Genomic DNA, 17459 nt, shown 5'->3' with positions numbered 1-17459 from the left:
TTCTATATTAGCTACAGCAATAACATTCATAATACCACTGTAATTAGATCCTTTCAATACTTCCCATTCAAGAAACTTTCAGAACCCAGATCCTCCATCCAAGGCATGGGTATTTTAATGCAGGACATGCCTCAACTGGAGGGGGTACTAGAGCTTCTTAACCTATAAAAATGATGGCTTTCACTCCAAATACTAGCTTTGTATGTAAATGTGTATGTTTGAGGTACTATATGTATGTGCCATGCTATGGTGTTGGGACAACAAGTATGTGCAGAACATTGTGGGCAACACAGATTAACTATGTGGGGGTTACAGATGGTGTGTAGAAGGGAACTCTTCAAACATAATAGTCCAAGCATGCCTTAGCATGGCAGAATGGCCCAGAACCTAATGGCAATTTATCACTTAGGTCACCCTGCTGAGAAGTTTTTCTTTAGGTTTTCTTTCAAACAATTCTTTCCTTACTTTTTTCCAACATGGTTTAACAGCAGATTCTGTTGCCTTTTATCTCCCTCCCTTTCACTGTATTTTTCCAGAGACATTTTCAATGAACTTCCAGAAGAAAAATATCCTCTTTTTTTTTTTACTAAAGTCAGCTGCACACTGTTCTGTGTGAATAAACTGTTCACCATGCACATTCAAAACAAAAATCTATTAAATGAAAACTTCTGTGAGAAAGAAGATAACACAGGTAGCTGTCTAAAAACAGCCACCACCTTCTACTGTTCTATTTTCAAAGGAAATGCTGCTTAGATCCTACCCCCAATCTCAGTCACTCCCTGGACAGGGGCTTTGTTTGGGTTATAGCCACTGAACTGCTAATAGCTGTTAAGGCACCACCACACTTTTTGGGGATCTAGGCTTTTGCATTAAAAGCAGGAAAAGATGTGATTAACAACAGATACTCTGCAGTAAAAAGAAAATAAGCTGACACATTTTTTAGAGTAATTCTTTTAGCAAACAGGCCTCCTTTCTTGAGTCTAAACTTTAAAACATAGTCTTTAGCCTCCAGGAAACTTTTTTATTCTTTGCAGTGTAATCTCACTTCCTCTCAAGTCTGTTGCTCTCTGTGTCTAATCCTCAAGGTTTGTACTGCAACTCTCCTTTTCCCTTCAGTGCATGAGGAACTGTCTGTTGGGAGGGCTGGTAAAAGGCTGGAGCTGTAAATAGTGTGTGATTCATTAAAAACCTCAAGCCAACAGAAACTGTTAGGGTATAGAAATACTACATTTGTCACAGCTCTTAAATCAATCTGCACTGACTGTGTCACTCTCCTTTCAGACATGATATTTTTCATTCAATAGTTCTGTTGCCAAATAGTGTCATTTGTCTAAATATCTGTGCAGTGGAAATATGTATGTGTTGAGGAAATAAAATCAATTTACTGTGTATCCTCTTACCACTGCACCAAAACTGTGATTGGTAAAAATTAAATCTATCTTTAGTGGTCAATTAAGTTTTGTATTTTTTTTCCTGTCTATCTTTGGCATTTCAGTAAGTTCACTGTATAGTTTGGAAGCACTTTTCAGTTTATTGTGTGATATTTACCTTCTCCAAGTGTCCTCTGCAGCAAGTCATGTTTTGCTTGAAGTTTTGTGATGAGATTGCTACCTTCCAGATATTCTCTGAATTTCTGTAGAGATGCAGATGAATATATTACTATGCATAACACATAAATCCCAGGAACTTCTGGATAATGTTTACTTCAGGTGTTTGGTCTGCATCACATGAATGAGGAAGCAACCAACATACCATGAAATAGAACTGCTCTGTTTCCTGCTGGTTAGCTCTTCTTTTTGCAATGCTAGGCTTACTCAGGTATGTCTCAGAGACTGTTGACTTCACAGACTCTGTTGAGCGACTGTGCTGGAAACACTCTGACACATCATAATCTTCAATGGTGACCATATCTTGTATTGTCTGCAGGGTAGCCTCTGTTGTTTTCTTAACCTGGTATTAGAAAGCAGAGTTTGCCAAATGCCAGATAAATACATACAGGAACAGCTTAGAAGGGAAGCTCAGGAGGGAAGCTCGTTACTCACAATAACTCTCTGGCACACTCCCCTAAACAAACTGGTGTGTAAATGTGAAAAGTCAGGTGTGCTGTAACAGATATCTCTGTAACAGATAACCTGTCTAGTTCTCTGCTTTGCCATGGTCTAACCCACAAACACAGATGTATCCTTGGGTTGGCTTTGTAGTGTACTAAAGCATTTGTTTGAAATTAGAATTGAAATGTGACATGGTTTGATTAAGGTGCCTAATCTGGGAGGCAATAGAGATGATACAGTACTCTGGAGGGTCAGCTCTCCTAAATGTGGTCATTTGTTATATGTACATCCAGGGATCTGGATCTGGCCAGAACAACGTGATCTTCCAAGGAAAGAATCTGTGTCCCTGTGCTCTGCAGTTCTGTGATGAGGGGCACAGTGATGCTCAGACTGTAGAGGTGGAATACACTGCTGACAGAAAGGGCTCAAGAAAGAACAATTTACACCAGACTCCCAGGCCTCCTATGACTTATGGAGCACCACTGCTCACAGTGGAAACCTCGGCATGGATGCTGTGGACAAGGGATGAAGTTTCAACAGCACAATAAAGTAACTGGTAAGATCCACAAGGATGTGATTTACTTCCCAGTTTTGCTTCAGATGGAGTCTCTAGTAGGGTCAACCAAATCATGGACACTTCTACCCACAACTCCAGTGTAGTCAAATATCCCTTCCATGCCTGTCAAACATGATTTTTCCCGCTATGTTCTTGCACTTCACTTCACTGAAAGAAATTATTTTTCTCATTCCATCTTTGTTACCTTGAGAGACTTTCTGAATGCTAGTGGTTTGTTTTGGGTTTTTTTACAACTACTGTACAAGTCTCATGGAATTAATACTTTGTGTCAGACATTGAACATACAAACTAGAAGAAGAAAAACTGCATCCTGAAAAGTACATGAAGAAACTAAATTATTTCTATGTTTTCCTTTAGAAACAGATTCTCATGTAAACTGAAGGACTTTAACAGTGCCTCAACTGTGATAAAAGTCCATTTTATTTCCACTGCCAGAGCAGGGGAAGGAGAACAGCGTATATTTTTTCATATTTTACAAAAAATTGCATTTTATTTTGCTAGGTGAGCTGTTCCCATCACAGGCATGCATTAGTCATGTTCATAAATAGCTGTAGCTGAGAGCATAAGAGATCTTGACTCAGCTACCACAAAAGCCAGTTAAAAGTCCTTTGTACTAGAGAAGTAGCAAGTTGAGGACTGGACAGAGGGTCGTCACAGAAGATAACAACTGTTCTCAGTGGCTTTCTGTCACAAGAATTTAAAAATATGTGCTCTAACAAGTTTACACTGAAGCATCTGCAAAACATGGAACTTCTGTAAAGCAGGTGAGAATCTACCTACCTTATCATATGTGCCAGTATTTGATGATTAAAATTAAAACCACTTATGCAGATTGGAGACACTTCAGGGTCATTTACATGCTTTTGGCAGGGTAGAAAACACTGCACCTTCCTGAATATTATGTTCAATGCTTAGCCTTGTAGACATAGGTCTTACCTCCTCATTTTCAATTTTGAGTGTAGCCAATCGTGACTGTAGTTGCTGATACCTAAGCATAAGCTCTGCTTGCACAGGTTGCTGGGCAGAGACCTGGCAAACCTAATAAAGAATCAAAAAGAGCTGTAAGATGCAAGTAATTAAAATAAACCAGTCAATAATCTTCTTGTTCTTCTTAAAAAAACTAGGTGACTTCCTACCAAAGCTATTAAAACTTAATAAAGCAGAAATGTGCCCATCTAAATTTAAAGTATTTATGTGCTGTAAGGTGTGGAGGTATGTACTACAGCTTATGAATAAAGAGCACACCATTTTTGTATGTCTGCTTTTTATGGCTTTTGTATCACACAGAAATGCAAACCCTTGAGTTACCTTCTGAAAAAAAAGATGTACATGGGTGATTTTGAATTCTGCTTTGCTACTGGCCTTTGGTGTAGCAGAACAGGGCACAGTATGCTTGAAATCCCCAGATAATAAAATGGGGAAAGAAGGGGAAAAGGCTGCATTGCAGCATGAATAATCTGGAGTGGCTCTGTAGCTGCTCTCAACCAGCACCCACAAACTCTGTTATGAGTGATGCAGGTAGTAAAGACAAAGTCACTGCTTACACTGCTGCTGGGCTGAGCACAGGTTGGCCAGCAAATTCATAGCAATATCATTATAAATGACACAGAATATAATAACATTTAACAGCTTTTACATGAGAACTTTGAAGTAGCAGACACTGCTGCAAGTTTTGTAAAATGTTCTTGCTGATCCACTGACTTTTGGGTAGCTTCTCTATCCTGGCACACAGTCACAGAAACAGTCACTGTGGGGATTCTTGTCAGTGTACAGACCTCATCACCCATATGAGACTGGAACTCAAATTTCATTGGTGGACAAAAAGCAGTGGGGTACATTTCCATGAATCTCTGCTTGTCACTGCGTGGCTCCAAGCTGTCAACTGCATTTTCAATGATGTCTAATCCCTCATGCCTGGAAGTTTCAAGATTATATTCTGCAGAAAGGTATGTTCTTAGGGCTCTGTTCAGACTAGCATGGTATCCAAGATCACAACACTAAAAAAAAAATAAAGGGAAAAGAAACAAATTTAAAAAGAGGAACACCATTCCAATATCACAATCCTGAAACTGTCACTAAAATTTTCTGTCCTAAATTTTTTCTATCTTTGAAGTATTTAAGAAAATATCTTCTAAATTAAAATACACAACTGGGGTCAAGAGAGTAAGTATTTAGAACCCTCAATCTGTTGCGAAGATTAATGGACAGTTTTAGAAAAGAGATCAAGTGTACATACGTGACAGTTTACTTATCAGATATGGAAGCGCAGGCACTGTATATCAATAAAGTCTGTGACTCCACACACAAGCAGGCTTTTCAGGATCAAGAGCATCTGTAAGTCCTAAATCACTATTTAAACACATTCTAACATAACAATCATCTAAGTTAATGACAGCAGCAAAGTGAACTTGAAGCAATTCCTGCTTACCATGTCTGTGCCCAAACCAAAACCTCCAGAAATATTTTGAGCATAAGCAATCCATCTCAAATGCTTTTTCATACAACAGGAAGGGCTTAACATCTTTTTCCCTGATCATGAAAATGTATTTAATGTAAACACCTTATTTCTCATGCTCATACAGAGCCAGAAATGTATATCATGTTACTAAATGCAGAAAGTAATAATTTATGGGTTTTTTTTTCCTATGAAATGGAATGTAATTGAAACCTAACTGGTAAAACATAAAAGTTGTGTTTGTTCTTGAATTTTAAACATCCTCAATTTGCATTATTCATGTTTCATTAATATTTTAGAGAACAGCTAAATATATTTTTTAAATGTCACAGCAGTAGCATATCAACATTGTAGCTTTACATTGTACAGTAAATACCCTCAATTTCTGCTCAGTGAAGCTCCAGGTAAGGGGAGATGTCACCTCAATAGTGGCACATCAGTTTGCTAACGGTTGCATACAAAGCAGTGCTCTTTATTCAGACAGGTGAGATGTGCCCCAACCAGAGGCCAACACCTGGCCAGAGCAGTCTGAGCTCTCTGCTTTAGGGCACCCCTCAGTCCCCAGCCATTCCTCCTCGCTCCCACCCACAGCCTGAGGTCACCCATCCCTGCAGGACTGCAGGGTAACTATGGAGCTGGGCAAAGATGCAATTTGAATTCAGTCCACTGTAGCCTATACCCATACATGCACTGTATATAGAAGTACCTCCCTCACAGCTATTACAAACCCCACCGGACTCAATGGGATTACATTTCCCTCCCTTTCTCCTTACTTATTTGAAAAAGGAGAGAAATAGACAGAGAGGGAGACAAATGAAAGAGCTTTCAACCTATATACCATACCAAAACCTGCGTGTAGAAGGGAATGAAACACTTCACTGGTGAATAGAAGGGAATGAAACACTCCACATCTTGACTTAGGTAAGGTGATGACTAGTGATGAAGCTGCTCTCTGAAATCTAACAGACAGCTGTTTTATTCACAACAAAGCTCTTTATTCACAATAAAGCTTTTTAGTCACAACAAAGCTTCCAGAAAAACTAAGATTTCACTCCTAATAAGTACTCCAGGTAGTGACTGCCAATGGGACAGTGGCTCTCCAAAAAACCAGATGCTGAACCATTCAAACAAAATGAAAAAGATGTCATGTTCAATCACACACACATATATTAACCTCTCTCTTTTGCATGTATAAAATAGACATTTTTGTCACACTTACTAAAACAGCCACTCAACCTTTATACTAAAGTGCATCCATATTTCAAAGAACACCAGCCTCAAAAATACCATTTCTAAGAGGAAAAGTCTCTTGGTGTTTTTCTCTTGTTCTATGTCAAATCAGATCTCATATTTAATTCAGCATCTTGGAAGAAAAAGACAGACTAAAAGTGCTGATAAGAAAGTGAATTGGGACAGCTGTTTTTTTTCATGTGCATTAGTTTCAGAGAGACCTCATAGAAGATTAAACTGAAAAGGAATTAGAAATAGAGGGCAGTGCCAGGTTTAGCATTGCCAACTACCCATGTGTTATAAAACTACAGCCTGAATTTTGGCTCTGGTGGATTAATCCAAGTATTACTAGAAAGCTTATTGATTTACAATTACAGCTGTGTGGGTTTCTGATGCAGCTTTTTTGCAAACTGGAATATAAGACTGCAGCCTTTATGCTGTGACACAACTTCATTATTTAACCCTTAATCTACTCAGTCACTATCACCATGATCATCTTTGGCAAGTGATGACAGCTGAACAAGGCAACAAATACAGCCTCTCGGACAAGAAGAGGATTTTTCAAGTGAAGCAGAGTATCTTGCCAGGCTAAGGCATTTTCTTGCAATGCCAGTGCCAGCAGAGAAAACAAAAATTAAATGCAGATCCTGAACTAATGTTTTATAACAAGTGTCTCTTTGAATGGAATTAAAAACATCTGCATTTGAAATTTTGCTTCATTTACTTATTTAAAAATAGAATTTGTATGAGGGAAGTTATTTTTTAAAAGCAAAACTAACCACTCAGACATCATAACTCTTACTTCTGCCAGAGCATAGCCCACTTTCCCCAAATTCTGGAGACACAGATCATAACTGGGAAACAACTCTGTCATAGTATCTTGGCTATCCAGAAAGAAATGTTCTAATCTGCTGGAAAGATGGTTTAGAAATGAGAGTTGTCTACACACACAAATTTACATGATTTTCAGGACAAATCTGTATATTTGTGGAAAGCCTTCTACAGTTCAAGTGGGCAACCACACTGTTAGCCAAAATAACAGTGGGTGTTAGAGGTTCACTAGTCAGCCCACCAAGGGCACAGCCAGGGTGCTTGTCCACCCATGGATCTGCCACCTATCTATGGGCTAGAGAGGTCAGATGTCACTTGGTGCAGCAAGACATGAAGATGAGAAGTAACAGAATGAAGTCAGAGACTATAAGTTTGTTTGCATTTCTGGATTCATAAAGACTTTTGGTTGGGCAAAATGAAGGAAAATGAGGGATGCATTTGGGATATGTGTGAAAAATTAGTTTTGCAATTTGCATTTTATTCTTATTGAAATGAAATCTGAAGCAGTCTCAAGAGCATTTACTGCCTTTATTGTACCCCAGAGTATATTTAGGCTTGAACAAAACAAACTGAAGTGCTTAGCACAGAGCTTCAACCAAACCAAGCTGCTCTTATTTAATTTAATTTTGTTTCAGGAATAGTAATAAAATTCAATGTCAATGGAGAGAGGAATTAATAAAAAAAGCCCTAATCTCTGAATAAGTCACTTTCTAAGTATTTTGTTACACAGACATCCACATTCAAATCAAAGGGATCTAAGGGTACATACCATATTTATGAGGACTTATGTAATAAAGATTGTGAGCTGCACACATTTTACTCTAGTTTTAAACTTGGTTTTATGAATGATTAATAAAGAACCTTTACAGAATAAATTAAGTTCACAATAGCTAAATGTTCCTTAACGTTGTAATGATCCAAAGCATGCATACTGCAATTAAAGATTCAGAAACTACAATTTAAGAAAGACCAACACATCAATATTTTATTTATTTCAGCAGCATAACTACAGTAAAATTGTTTTGATGACTATTTCCAAGTATTTATCTCCAGATCATAAAACTGCATGGTAAGTCTGAAAAAGGTTCCTTACCTTCCTCTTAGACAAATTTAATGAATATAAATTAGTAAAAGTATGTGCCATATGGACAGATGCAGGCACTAACAGCTAGATTAGCAGCAGTGCATAGTTTGTTGTTCCTCTGAAACGCAGAATCTTAAAAAAAATTCTACATACTAGATAAAGTTTATTTAATTCAGCTAATGTTTATTTTTTTACATGCAAAAATAAAAAAAAATAACTAATTCTGTCCTCACTTGAACTAGATCCCACTCTAGTCAGTAGAGAAGAAATATATAACAGAAAATTCCGATTCCTCTAGAACAATATGCAGAGGACAGAAATACACTGTGTATATTAAATTCTGTTTACCTCTCTGCTTCTTTTCAAATGCTGGTCTCATCCCTCAGCTCACTAACTGCATTGAATCATCCAGCTAAGACTCCAGCAATATTTTTATACTGCCTTTATCACAAGAGCTTAAAATGAGCAACACATCATAATTTTAAGTCAGAAGCGCTGAGCTCTGTTAATGAAATGACAGAGTTGAACAGTTCAGACTGAGTTCAGATGGGGGAACAGTAATTTAGGATTTTCCATATAAGCTTCATATATGGAAAATGCAGTGGAATCCAAATGAAAAATAGATTGGGTTTTTTTTGAGTTTTTTGGTAAAAATGAGTAGTTACACTATCCTCTCCAACCTTGTTAGAAAAAATTTATGGAGCAATTTACTATATTATTGCATGTATTTATCCCGTTTTCATTAGACATTTTCCACTAGCATAGAAAGACATTTCATTTCATTTATGGGCAACACCAACAGCTTGGGGAGATCTAAATTCTTCCATGTTAACTGGAATTCAGACACAGAGCAGAGGTAATCCCTTTCTGTACAGGCAGTGAGAGAGAGCTCAGGGAAGCAAAGGAAGTCAGGCAGCAAAGCGGGACAAAACAGAGAGGGCAAAGAATGAAATTGCCACCACTGCTCTGAAAACTGCAAACTGCACCATGGCATGAACAGATTTACAGAATGAGATAGTCTGGACTGTCGCAACATATGGCCACTGGGAAGCAAGTCTCACATTCCAATGATATAACTCCAAAACCTTGCCAAGTTTCTTGCATTTACAAAAAGAGTTTCCTTTGTCAAGTGGCAAACACTCTGTCTAAATACCAGTGCTTTCACAGCATATTCTGATTAAATACAAATGTCTGAAAGACACTTCATTTAACCAAGCTCACAATTGGATTAAGTTAGCTCTGAAGCAATTTCTGGTTGCACATGTTTACAGCCTGCTCTTACAAACAGTGAGGCAAAAGGGCAGCTAGATTTTCCATTTAAATTCCTTAGGGAAGAGTAATTTCTCAAGCCATTTTGCCAAAAAAATATTATTGTGCACATTGGTCCACAGCTTTCAAAAAGACAAGCAGAGTAGATAAAATTTTTCTGCACTACTAAATATTGTAGAATGTCTATTTTTACTAAAGACTAGCAGCTAGGAAGCTCTAATCTTCATGGCTATGTAAATATGCTTACATATACACTAACTCCAGTAAGTGTTAACTCTGTGTGTGTATGGACAGAAAGCTTCACTTCTCCTCCCCTCACAATTCTTTGTAAAGCTCCAGGCTTGTGCTTCCTCCCCTCAGTTTTCACTGCTACAGAAACCTCTGTAGACATCACTGAAGTGGGTAAGAATTAGATGCATCTTCCAACCTGATAAAGTTTTGACCAAGTAGAAACACACACTGGAGACATTCTCTGAGAAATGTGAACTCTGAAAACAGAAGGCAGCAGAGGTGACAAAATCAGCATCTATCCAGCTTCTGAATGGGTGAGGGTGCTGGTAACAAAAAGAAAAGGACCTTTCCTTCTTCCCAAAACCCAAGAAGAATTTATGAATTTCACATGTATGAGACATGCCCTATTTACTGACCAAAAATCTGTCACCCTTTAAGCAGGAGCAGGAAAATCATGCACTAGGTAGGCTCAACTTCTCACTTGGGGGGGCCCAGCAGGTACAAGCCTGTCCTTTGTTTTCTGCCCTAATCTTCCACCTATGGGTCCTGGTAAACACTTTCATTGCCTGGGCAACCTAGATGGGGGGATCAGGTTGTGCAAGCAGATGGATACAGATTAGACAAGGACAGGACACAGAAGAAACGAGAAGAAACCAGGAGTAAACATGATGTAGCAACTAAGAAAGGAATAAAAGAGATGTTGAAATAGACACAGAAAAAATACTGAAAACACAAAAAATGATTAATTGCCATATTTTACAGGAAAGCCAGAAAGAAATTAAGCAAAACCATTTGAAAGGGGAAAGTTGTAACAAAATCAGGCGAGATTTTATAAATTATAGAAAAACGAGAAATGATAAAGAAAACTGACTATCAGTATTTAGATTACATATAATAAAACTCATATATGCAGCTATTTTAGTCCATTAATCTTAAGAAGGCATTTTTCCCTTTCTCTGTGAAGCTTTGCTTCTCCAGTCAGTAGAAAGGAGACACTTGTCAAATTCTGAATTACTTTATTCCATATTAGAAACCAGAGCTGTGTATGAATGTTGCTTACTACTGAAAGTAACATATGTTACTGCTGCAGCAGCAAGCATATTCAAATATCCAGAATTTCAAATGAACCACTTTTTCAGAGGCAGACCCACTAAGCCATTTAACCCTACAATGCTAGTGAATGAATGCTCTGGAGCTTGTGTTTGCTGTCTCTGTATTTACTCTAACACATATGAAGTCAGCTTACAAGGAGGGTGGGACATGATAAGGGTGCAGGATACTCCCTCTGCATCACGTAAAAATGTCAGTAATACAGGAGACTAAATGCTGGCACAAGTCAACCTCATTCTTCTAGGATGTTCTCATAAAAACAACTCACTGAAAATAAGTAACAGGTATGCTGACAGTGTAGAGTACAGGATTAATTGTGTCTGTTCTTCAAACTCCATGAAGTAAGAGTTAAGAAGCCACTGTATGTATGATTCAGTGATTAAATGAAAAAAACGAAAGAATTTTGAAAACATGGAAGAAATTGTTTCTTTTGAATTAAATATCATTAGACAACCACTTAAGAAGTTTATCTTGTAAAAAAAATATTTAGGTCCCAGAGATCATACATAATGGGAATGTCATATTTTCTACTGACACATGGGGTGTGAACACAAGGTTCAAACTTCAAAGGAATGAGTTCAGCATCTTACTGGCACTTTATTTTGCAGAAATAAGGGAAAAACTTCTGTTTGTATCATACATGTTAAATAGCAAGTGTACTGTAGGCAATCCATATGACTAATATATTCCCTTTAAAACTGAAAAAAGTATTATTCCTGTACAGAATAAACATAAATACAAACATGCCAATACTTACATCAATTAAATCTGAAAGGTCGTGAATATAATACTTGAAAACAGAAGCATTAGTTGCTTCAAGGGTGAGCAGGTATTCATTACGGGCCTTAATAGATTTCAGCTTGTTTTCAGAATATTTTGCTTGACGCTAGAAAAGACATTTCACATTAATGTATTTTAATGACTTCATTTTTGGTATGCAGCAGAAATTCAAGTACCTATTCCTAGTAACAAGAAAAAAAATCTTAATTTCCAGTCTATTATACATACAACAAATATAATACAAAGTGAAAACTTAGTATTTTGTTTCAAATGTGACAAATTTTATAGTAAGAATTATATTGGGAATGAAGTATTCCTCTCTCTGAACTGAAATTATGTCAAGTTATCTATAACCCACTGCTAGTTTATTATGTGTACCTTGCTTAATTTTATTTCCCACTGATTTCTCTGTCTAGTATCATGACACAGAATGTCAGAAATGCACTGAATTTACTTCAAATGAAACAAAATAAAATGACTATTTACTTTTTCCTTCATTTTTTCAATCTTTTTCACAGAGCTTCGTCTCTGGTGCCTTTCTTCTAGTCGAATATGAAAAACAGGGTCTCCTGACCGCCCAATCTGTTTTTCTTCTTGCTTCTCTGCCTCCTTCAGTTTGCTTTCTGCACTGATGCTCTCTGCATGATACATGTGATATGTTTTCATGACCTGCAAGAGGCAAGAGTCAAAGAAGAATTGGAGAAAATGAAAATATAAAGGTATCTACAAAAAAATCACAGGGTCTTTGAGGAAAATTTTGACTTATAAACATGGATCTTATGGATATTGAGGACTTTTGGCTGCATTTTTCTGATTTATTTAACAGTATTCCAAATACGGATTTTTTCTTTTGTTTCTCTGATAGGAAAGAGCAAAAGCAATTCTTATTAAATTCCAGTATTCTAATCTTCAATTAAAAATCTAAAATAATGAACAACAAAAGCAAATCTGTGTCAGTACCAAATCTATCTGATATATAACTATCTTCTGGGCTAAGTAACAGCTTGGCTGTGGAAACGGAATGTTTGAAAGCAGAAGGATCCCTTCAACACTGAGAAAAGGGTAAGAAAGGAGAGGGAATGGGAAGCTTTGGCCTGGGAGCAAATCCCCAGATAGCTGGATGGCTGTCAATGAAAGACAACTCTGCCCACTGCATAGCCAGCAGACTGGGCCCAATGTAAAACCAGATGAGAAATGAAGAAGGAGCTGCCTGATATGTATGTTGTGAAAATGTTTTCCCCATAGACACTAAGGCATCTTTCCTCTACATGCCTGCTGGGCCTGCAGATGAGAGAGCTTGGGTTGCCAGTATGTGAATACATGCTTGCACAGGCCACAAAGAGGAAAAGGGTTACCTCAGTCCTCTCTTTCTTCTTCAAGCAAGAAAAACCTCAGCCTGAGTCCTGTGTAGTGGACAGCAGTCAATCACAAACCCCACTTCTGCTGGGTAGGGCTTTCTCTACCCACTTCCACCAAAGGAACTGCCTTCCCCAGTCTTTTGTTGTTTGTTTCTTTGTTGTCTTAAGTTTAGAGCACTGAACAAAGCAGGAAGGCATCCTCAGGCAGCCAGAGGCCTCCTCTCTTCTAAAAGGTGCCAGAGCTCTCACTAGCAGATATTATCTTCGGGTGGAGTCCATCAAACCATTCACATATCAAAGGACAGGGAGGAATCAAACCAGCTGCTTGTGTGACCCATGGAGGAGACAGTTTTGGGAAGCTGCCTTGAAATATTCCCTTGGGAGAGTGTACTTTTTGTACCTGAGTATTTAGGCTACCCTAAGGATTATCTATAGAGTGGCAAAACAGGGAACACTACAGCTAGATATTGCAATTCACTACAGCACATCTTAGCATGGATCGACACAAACCAACTGCACGCCATGCCAGTGGGTGACTGAACTGATGCTTACTTCAAGTCCTGTGCAATGGAAAGACAGACACTTTCAGAGGAAAGTAATTTTGCATAACAATGTACATTATACACCATAACTGTGTATGCCACTACTTAAGACTGATGCCACTGATACTAAAAATGAAACAAGCTACTCTTCATCAGCTTCCTGTAGTAAGGTAAAACAGTTGGTGACAAGCACTGAAAAGTTGTCCTGATTTTATTTTAAGAAACATATGCTTACAGCTCTGTGGTGAATAAAACCAAAGTGCCTGGAGCAGGACACAGTGTTATTGCTGCTGCTCCTCTACAGCACACTGTGCTCCAGGGTCCAAGCAGAGTGCAGAGCTCCCTGCCCGAACACTGCCTATATCCACTGGGAACAGCTGCTGCCCCACCAGTTCACATCTGCACGGATGAGGCAGAAAAAACTCCCAGAGACAGACAAAGCTGGGTAAGGAAGAGAAGGCAAACTGACAGGGCTGAAGTCTGCAAGGTTCCCAGTTTAACCAAATAGCATGTTCAGTCTCCTAGATCGTGCACTGTTCCAAAGGCACTCCTAAAGTTGTCCATAATTAGTACCCAGGGAGCTTAACTTATACAGCCACATGGAAGAAAATAAATATTGCAAAGAGAAGGAAAGGACTTTTTAAAGAAATGGTTTATATAATAAAACAGAGAAGCATAGAAAGTGATATGGCTCTTATTAAAAATGTCGGGGAAAGGAAATTAAAAGCAAGGTTGTGCCCTTTTCTTTTGGCCTTTCTATTCACATCTTTTAAGTGTTTCTTTACATAAAGCTAGAGGTGTTTGCTTTTATTTTTTATCTTTTGTTCTGTGTCATCTCTACAGACTTTTTAGATGGTGGGACAAGACTATCTCACACATCTTACCACCTAGAAGTTATTTTCTTTTGTACTCTGCTGCAGAGGGAACTATGGGCCCTGATGGAATTAACCCAAGAATTCTTCAAGAGCTGGCTGATGTCATCACAAAACCTCTCTCTCAGTTTTTGACCAGTATTGGGAATTAGCGAAGTCCAGGCTAACTGGAAGCTGGCAAATGTTGCCCTAGTTTTCAAGAAGGGAAAGAAGGGTCCTCCCTGGAAACTGCATTTCTGTCAATCTCACTTTAGTGCCTGGTAAAACGATGAAGAAGATTATTCTGGGAGGTATTGAAGAAGACCTGAAAGACAATGCAGTCACTGGTCACAGCCAGCACAGCTTCATGACAGGGAAGTCCTGTTGATGAAACTTGATTTCCTTTTATGTCAAGGTAACCCACCCAGTTCTCAACAAGGGAAGCAGTTGATGCAATCTTGGATTTCAGCAGATCTTTCAATACTATATCTCAGAGTATCCTTCTGGATAAAATGTCCATCACACAGCTGGATAAACACATCATGTTTGCTAAGTGAGCAACTGGCCCATTCATTGGGCACAGTTATAGTGAATGGGGTGACATCAGACTGGTGACCTGTCACTAGTGGGGTTCTGCAGGGCTATCTTGGGTCCTGTGTTCTTCAACATCTTCATTAATGACTTGGATGCATGACTAGAAGGGATACTAAGCAAGTTCACAGCTGATAGAAAACTAGGAGGAGCTGCTGGGAGGCCCTGCAGAGAGACCTTGACAAATTAAGATAACTGGGCTATTCCCAGCCTCATGAAGTCCATCAAAGGGAAGGTGCTGGGACTCTGCACCTGGGATGGGGCAACCTTGGATGAATGGATCCCTGGGGAATGAGAGGCTGGAGGGCAGTGCCACAGAAAAGGACCATGGGGCCCTGGTCAAGGGAAGCTGGATCCGCAGTGCCCTGGCAGCCAGGAGGGCCACCCATGTCCTGTGGGCATCAGGAACAGCATTGCCAGCCAGGCAAGGGATGGGACAGCCTCATCTTAAGTACTGTGTGCAGTTTTGGGAGCCACAATAGAAGAGGGATATAAAACTATTGGAGAGTGCCCATAGGAGGGCAACAAAGAGGGTGAAGAGCCTTGAGGAGCAGCTGTATGAGCAGCGGCTGAGGTCACTTGGTCTGGAGAACAGGAGACTGAGGGGAGAGCTCATTGCCACCTGCAACTTCCTCATGATTTCTTCTCTATGGTGACCAGTGACAGGTCCCAAGAGAATGGCCTGAAATTGTCATGGGGAGTTTAATTTGGATACTAGGAAAAGGTTCTTTACCCTGAGTGTTGCTGGGCACTGGAACAGACTCCCCAGGGAAGTAGTCACAGCACCAAGCCCTGCCTGAGTTCAGAAAGTGTTTGGATAACACTCTTGGGCACACGATGTCACTCTTGGGGATGGTCTTATGCAGGGCCAGCAGCTGGAGTCAATGATCCTTGAGGGTCCATTACAACTTAGCATGATTCTGTATCAAATATATGTCAAAGTTTTCTAACTGCATCTCAAAGCACCTAAGTGGTAAAACAAGGATATGTTCTGCTTGCCAAAAGCACTGAAGTTCTTAAACTAGCAGATTAGGCATAAATGTGCTTCTGCAGTGGCTGACACTTCAGCTTGCCTCCTTGTTGAAAGAAGCACTCCTTGAAGGAGTACACTGTTCTCACCAATGTGTCCACATTGACTCAGTCAGCTTCACATCACTAAGGAGTATTTCTTCCTCTCACTGCTTGCTTACAGCACATGCTATCAAATCCAGAGTGTCTCACTCTATGCTGATTGATAGGCAAGTTTTGTGTGAGAACTACATGGAACTCATAGCCTTCATGGGGAACCAAGACATCTACTTGAAATTCACGTTCTCACAACAAACTCTGCACAAGTTCTTGGTACAAATAGTTTCCTAAATAACTAAAATTCAAAAAGAAGTCCTTTCTCTGAATTCACAGGGCTGGACATCAGTCAGAGTCAGTCTACTCAAGCCTCACTGGCTTAGGAATCAATATAGACTCTGCAAAGTGTAGTGATCAGCCTAGGCACGTGCCTCCTGTTCAGTTTGTTATATTGACAGCATGCTTATCTCATGAACTAGTGACATCATTATTTTGCAAGCCTTTGGGGAAAACATCTTAATGATTTTTCAGCCTTTTTCATGATGTATCAATGCTTTTTAAAGAGCTGATATTGCAGCAGCTGAACTTAATTTGAGAAAGCATTAGAGAGACACATATGGAAAAGTAAATGGGAACAAGCTAGGGAGTTGGCTTCCAAGTATTTCAGCGCAGACTTCCTCAACAAATTGGCTTAGAATTTGCTGGCTAAGTTGCATATATGATTCTTTCCCTTAACACTATGTAATCGTTTTGTCTTGGAATTTTTAAGACTGTTAGATGTTGTTAAACACAGTAACAGGCTTAGGCTTTCCTAAATAGACTTATTGTAGGAAAATTCTGAGATGTGTAGGCCTCTGATCTGTGAACATGCAACAAATTCACAGATCTGTTATTCAAACTATGAAACAAGTAATAATGCTTCTCAAATGTCCAAACTGTTGAACCAACAGGCCATCCTGTGAGAATATCCATCAGTCTCCAAAGTGCTTACTGATGAGCCATCAAGTATGCACTGAAAAAAGAGAGCAAGGTTGTTATTTTGCAGATGCTGAACTGTCATCATGATATTTGCTTCATTTCTCCACTGTAGTGAACAAGCATTCTTAAATGCATACTAGTACCTTTCTAAAATTAAATACTGAGTTCATCTCCTATTAATTTATCTCCTATTAATTTATTCTGCTGATCCAGTGATGTAAAATATATATTTGTCAGATGACTGTGTCAGACTACAAGCAGATGAAAAAGATTATGCTATCCTAACTATGTACTCTCACATTTGTAGGTGACAGACTGTTCTCTTGGTAGCATAAACATCACATAAATTCGTGTGCCAAAGTTTCAGCATCATTTTTAAGAGCTCAGCAACTAGGCTCAAGGCAGAAGATAGTATTTATCACAAAGAGGGGCACACTAGAGTATTCTACCCCACAG

At 38.9% G+C, this 17459-nt stretch overlaps 1 protein-coding gene across 4 annotated transcripts in view; it reads right to left on the bottom strand.

Annotated features, from left to right (window-relative positions):
• SRGAP1 (SLIT-ROBO Rho GTPase activating protein 1) overlaps positions 1-17459 on the bottom strand; it is a 138458-nt gene that overhangs the window by 38558 nt on the left and 82441 nt on the right. For all 4 annotated transcript variants that reach the window (XM_021547435.3, XM_021547432.3, XM_077783501.1 and 1 more), the window contains exons 5-10: positions 12105-12287; positions 11596-11724; positions 4404-4625; positions 3565-3666; positions 1753-1950; positions 1549-1633 (exon numbers count right to left, since the gene is read on the bottom strand). In XM_021547435.3, the coding sequence (XP_021403110.2) occupies positions 1549-1633; positions 1753-1950; positions 3565-3666; positions 4404-4625; positions 11596-11724; positions 12105-12287 (919 nt within the window). The remainder of the gene's footprint in view (positions 1-1548; positions 1634-1752; positions 1951-3564; positions 3667-4403; positions 4626-11595; positions 11725-12104; positions 12288-17459) is intronic.

This window comes from Lonchura striata, chromosome 5 (assembly GCF_046129695.1).
Source record: "Lonchura striata isolate bLonStr1 chromosome 5, bLonStr1.mat, whole genome shotgun sequence".
Classification (NCBI taxonomy): Eukaryota; Metazoa; Chordata; class Aves; order Passeriformes; family Estrildidae; genus Lonchura; species Lonchura striata.
The sequence above is the reverse complement of the archived record's forward strand: the minus strand, read 5'-3'. Positions and strand labels throughout refer to the sequence as shown.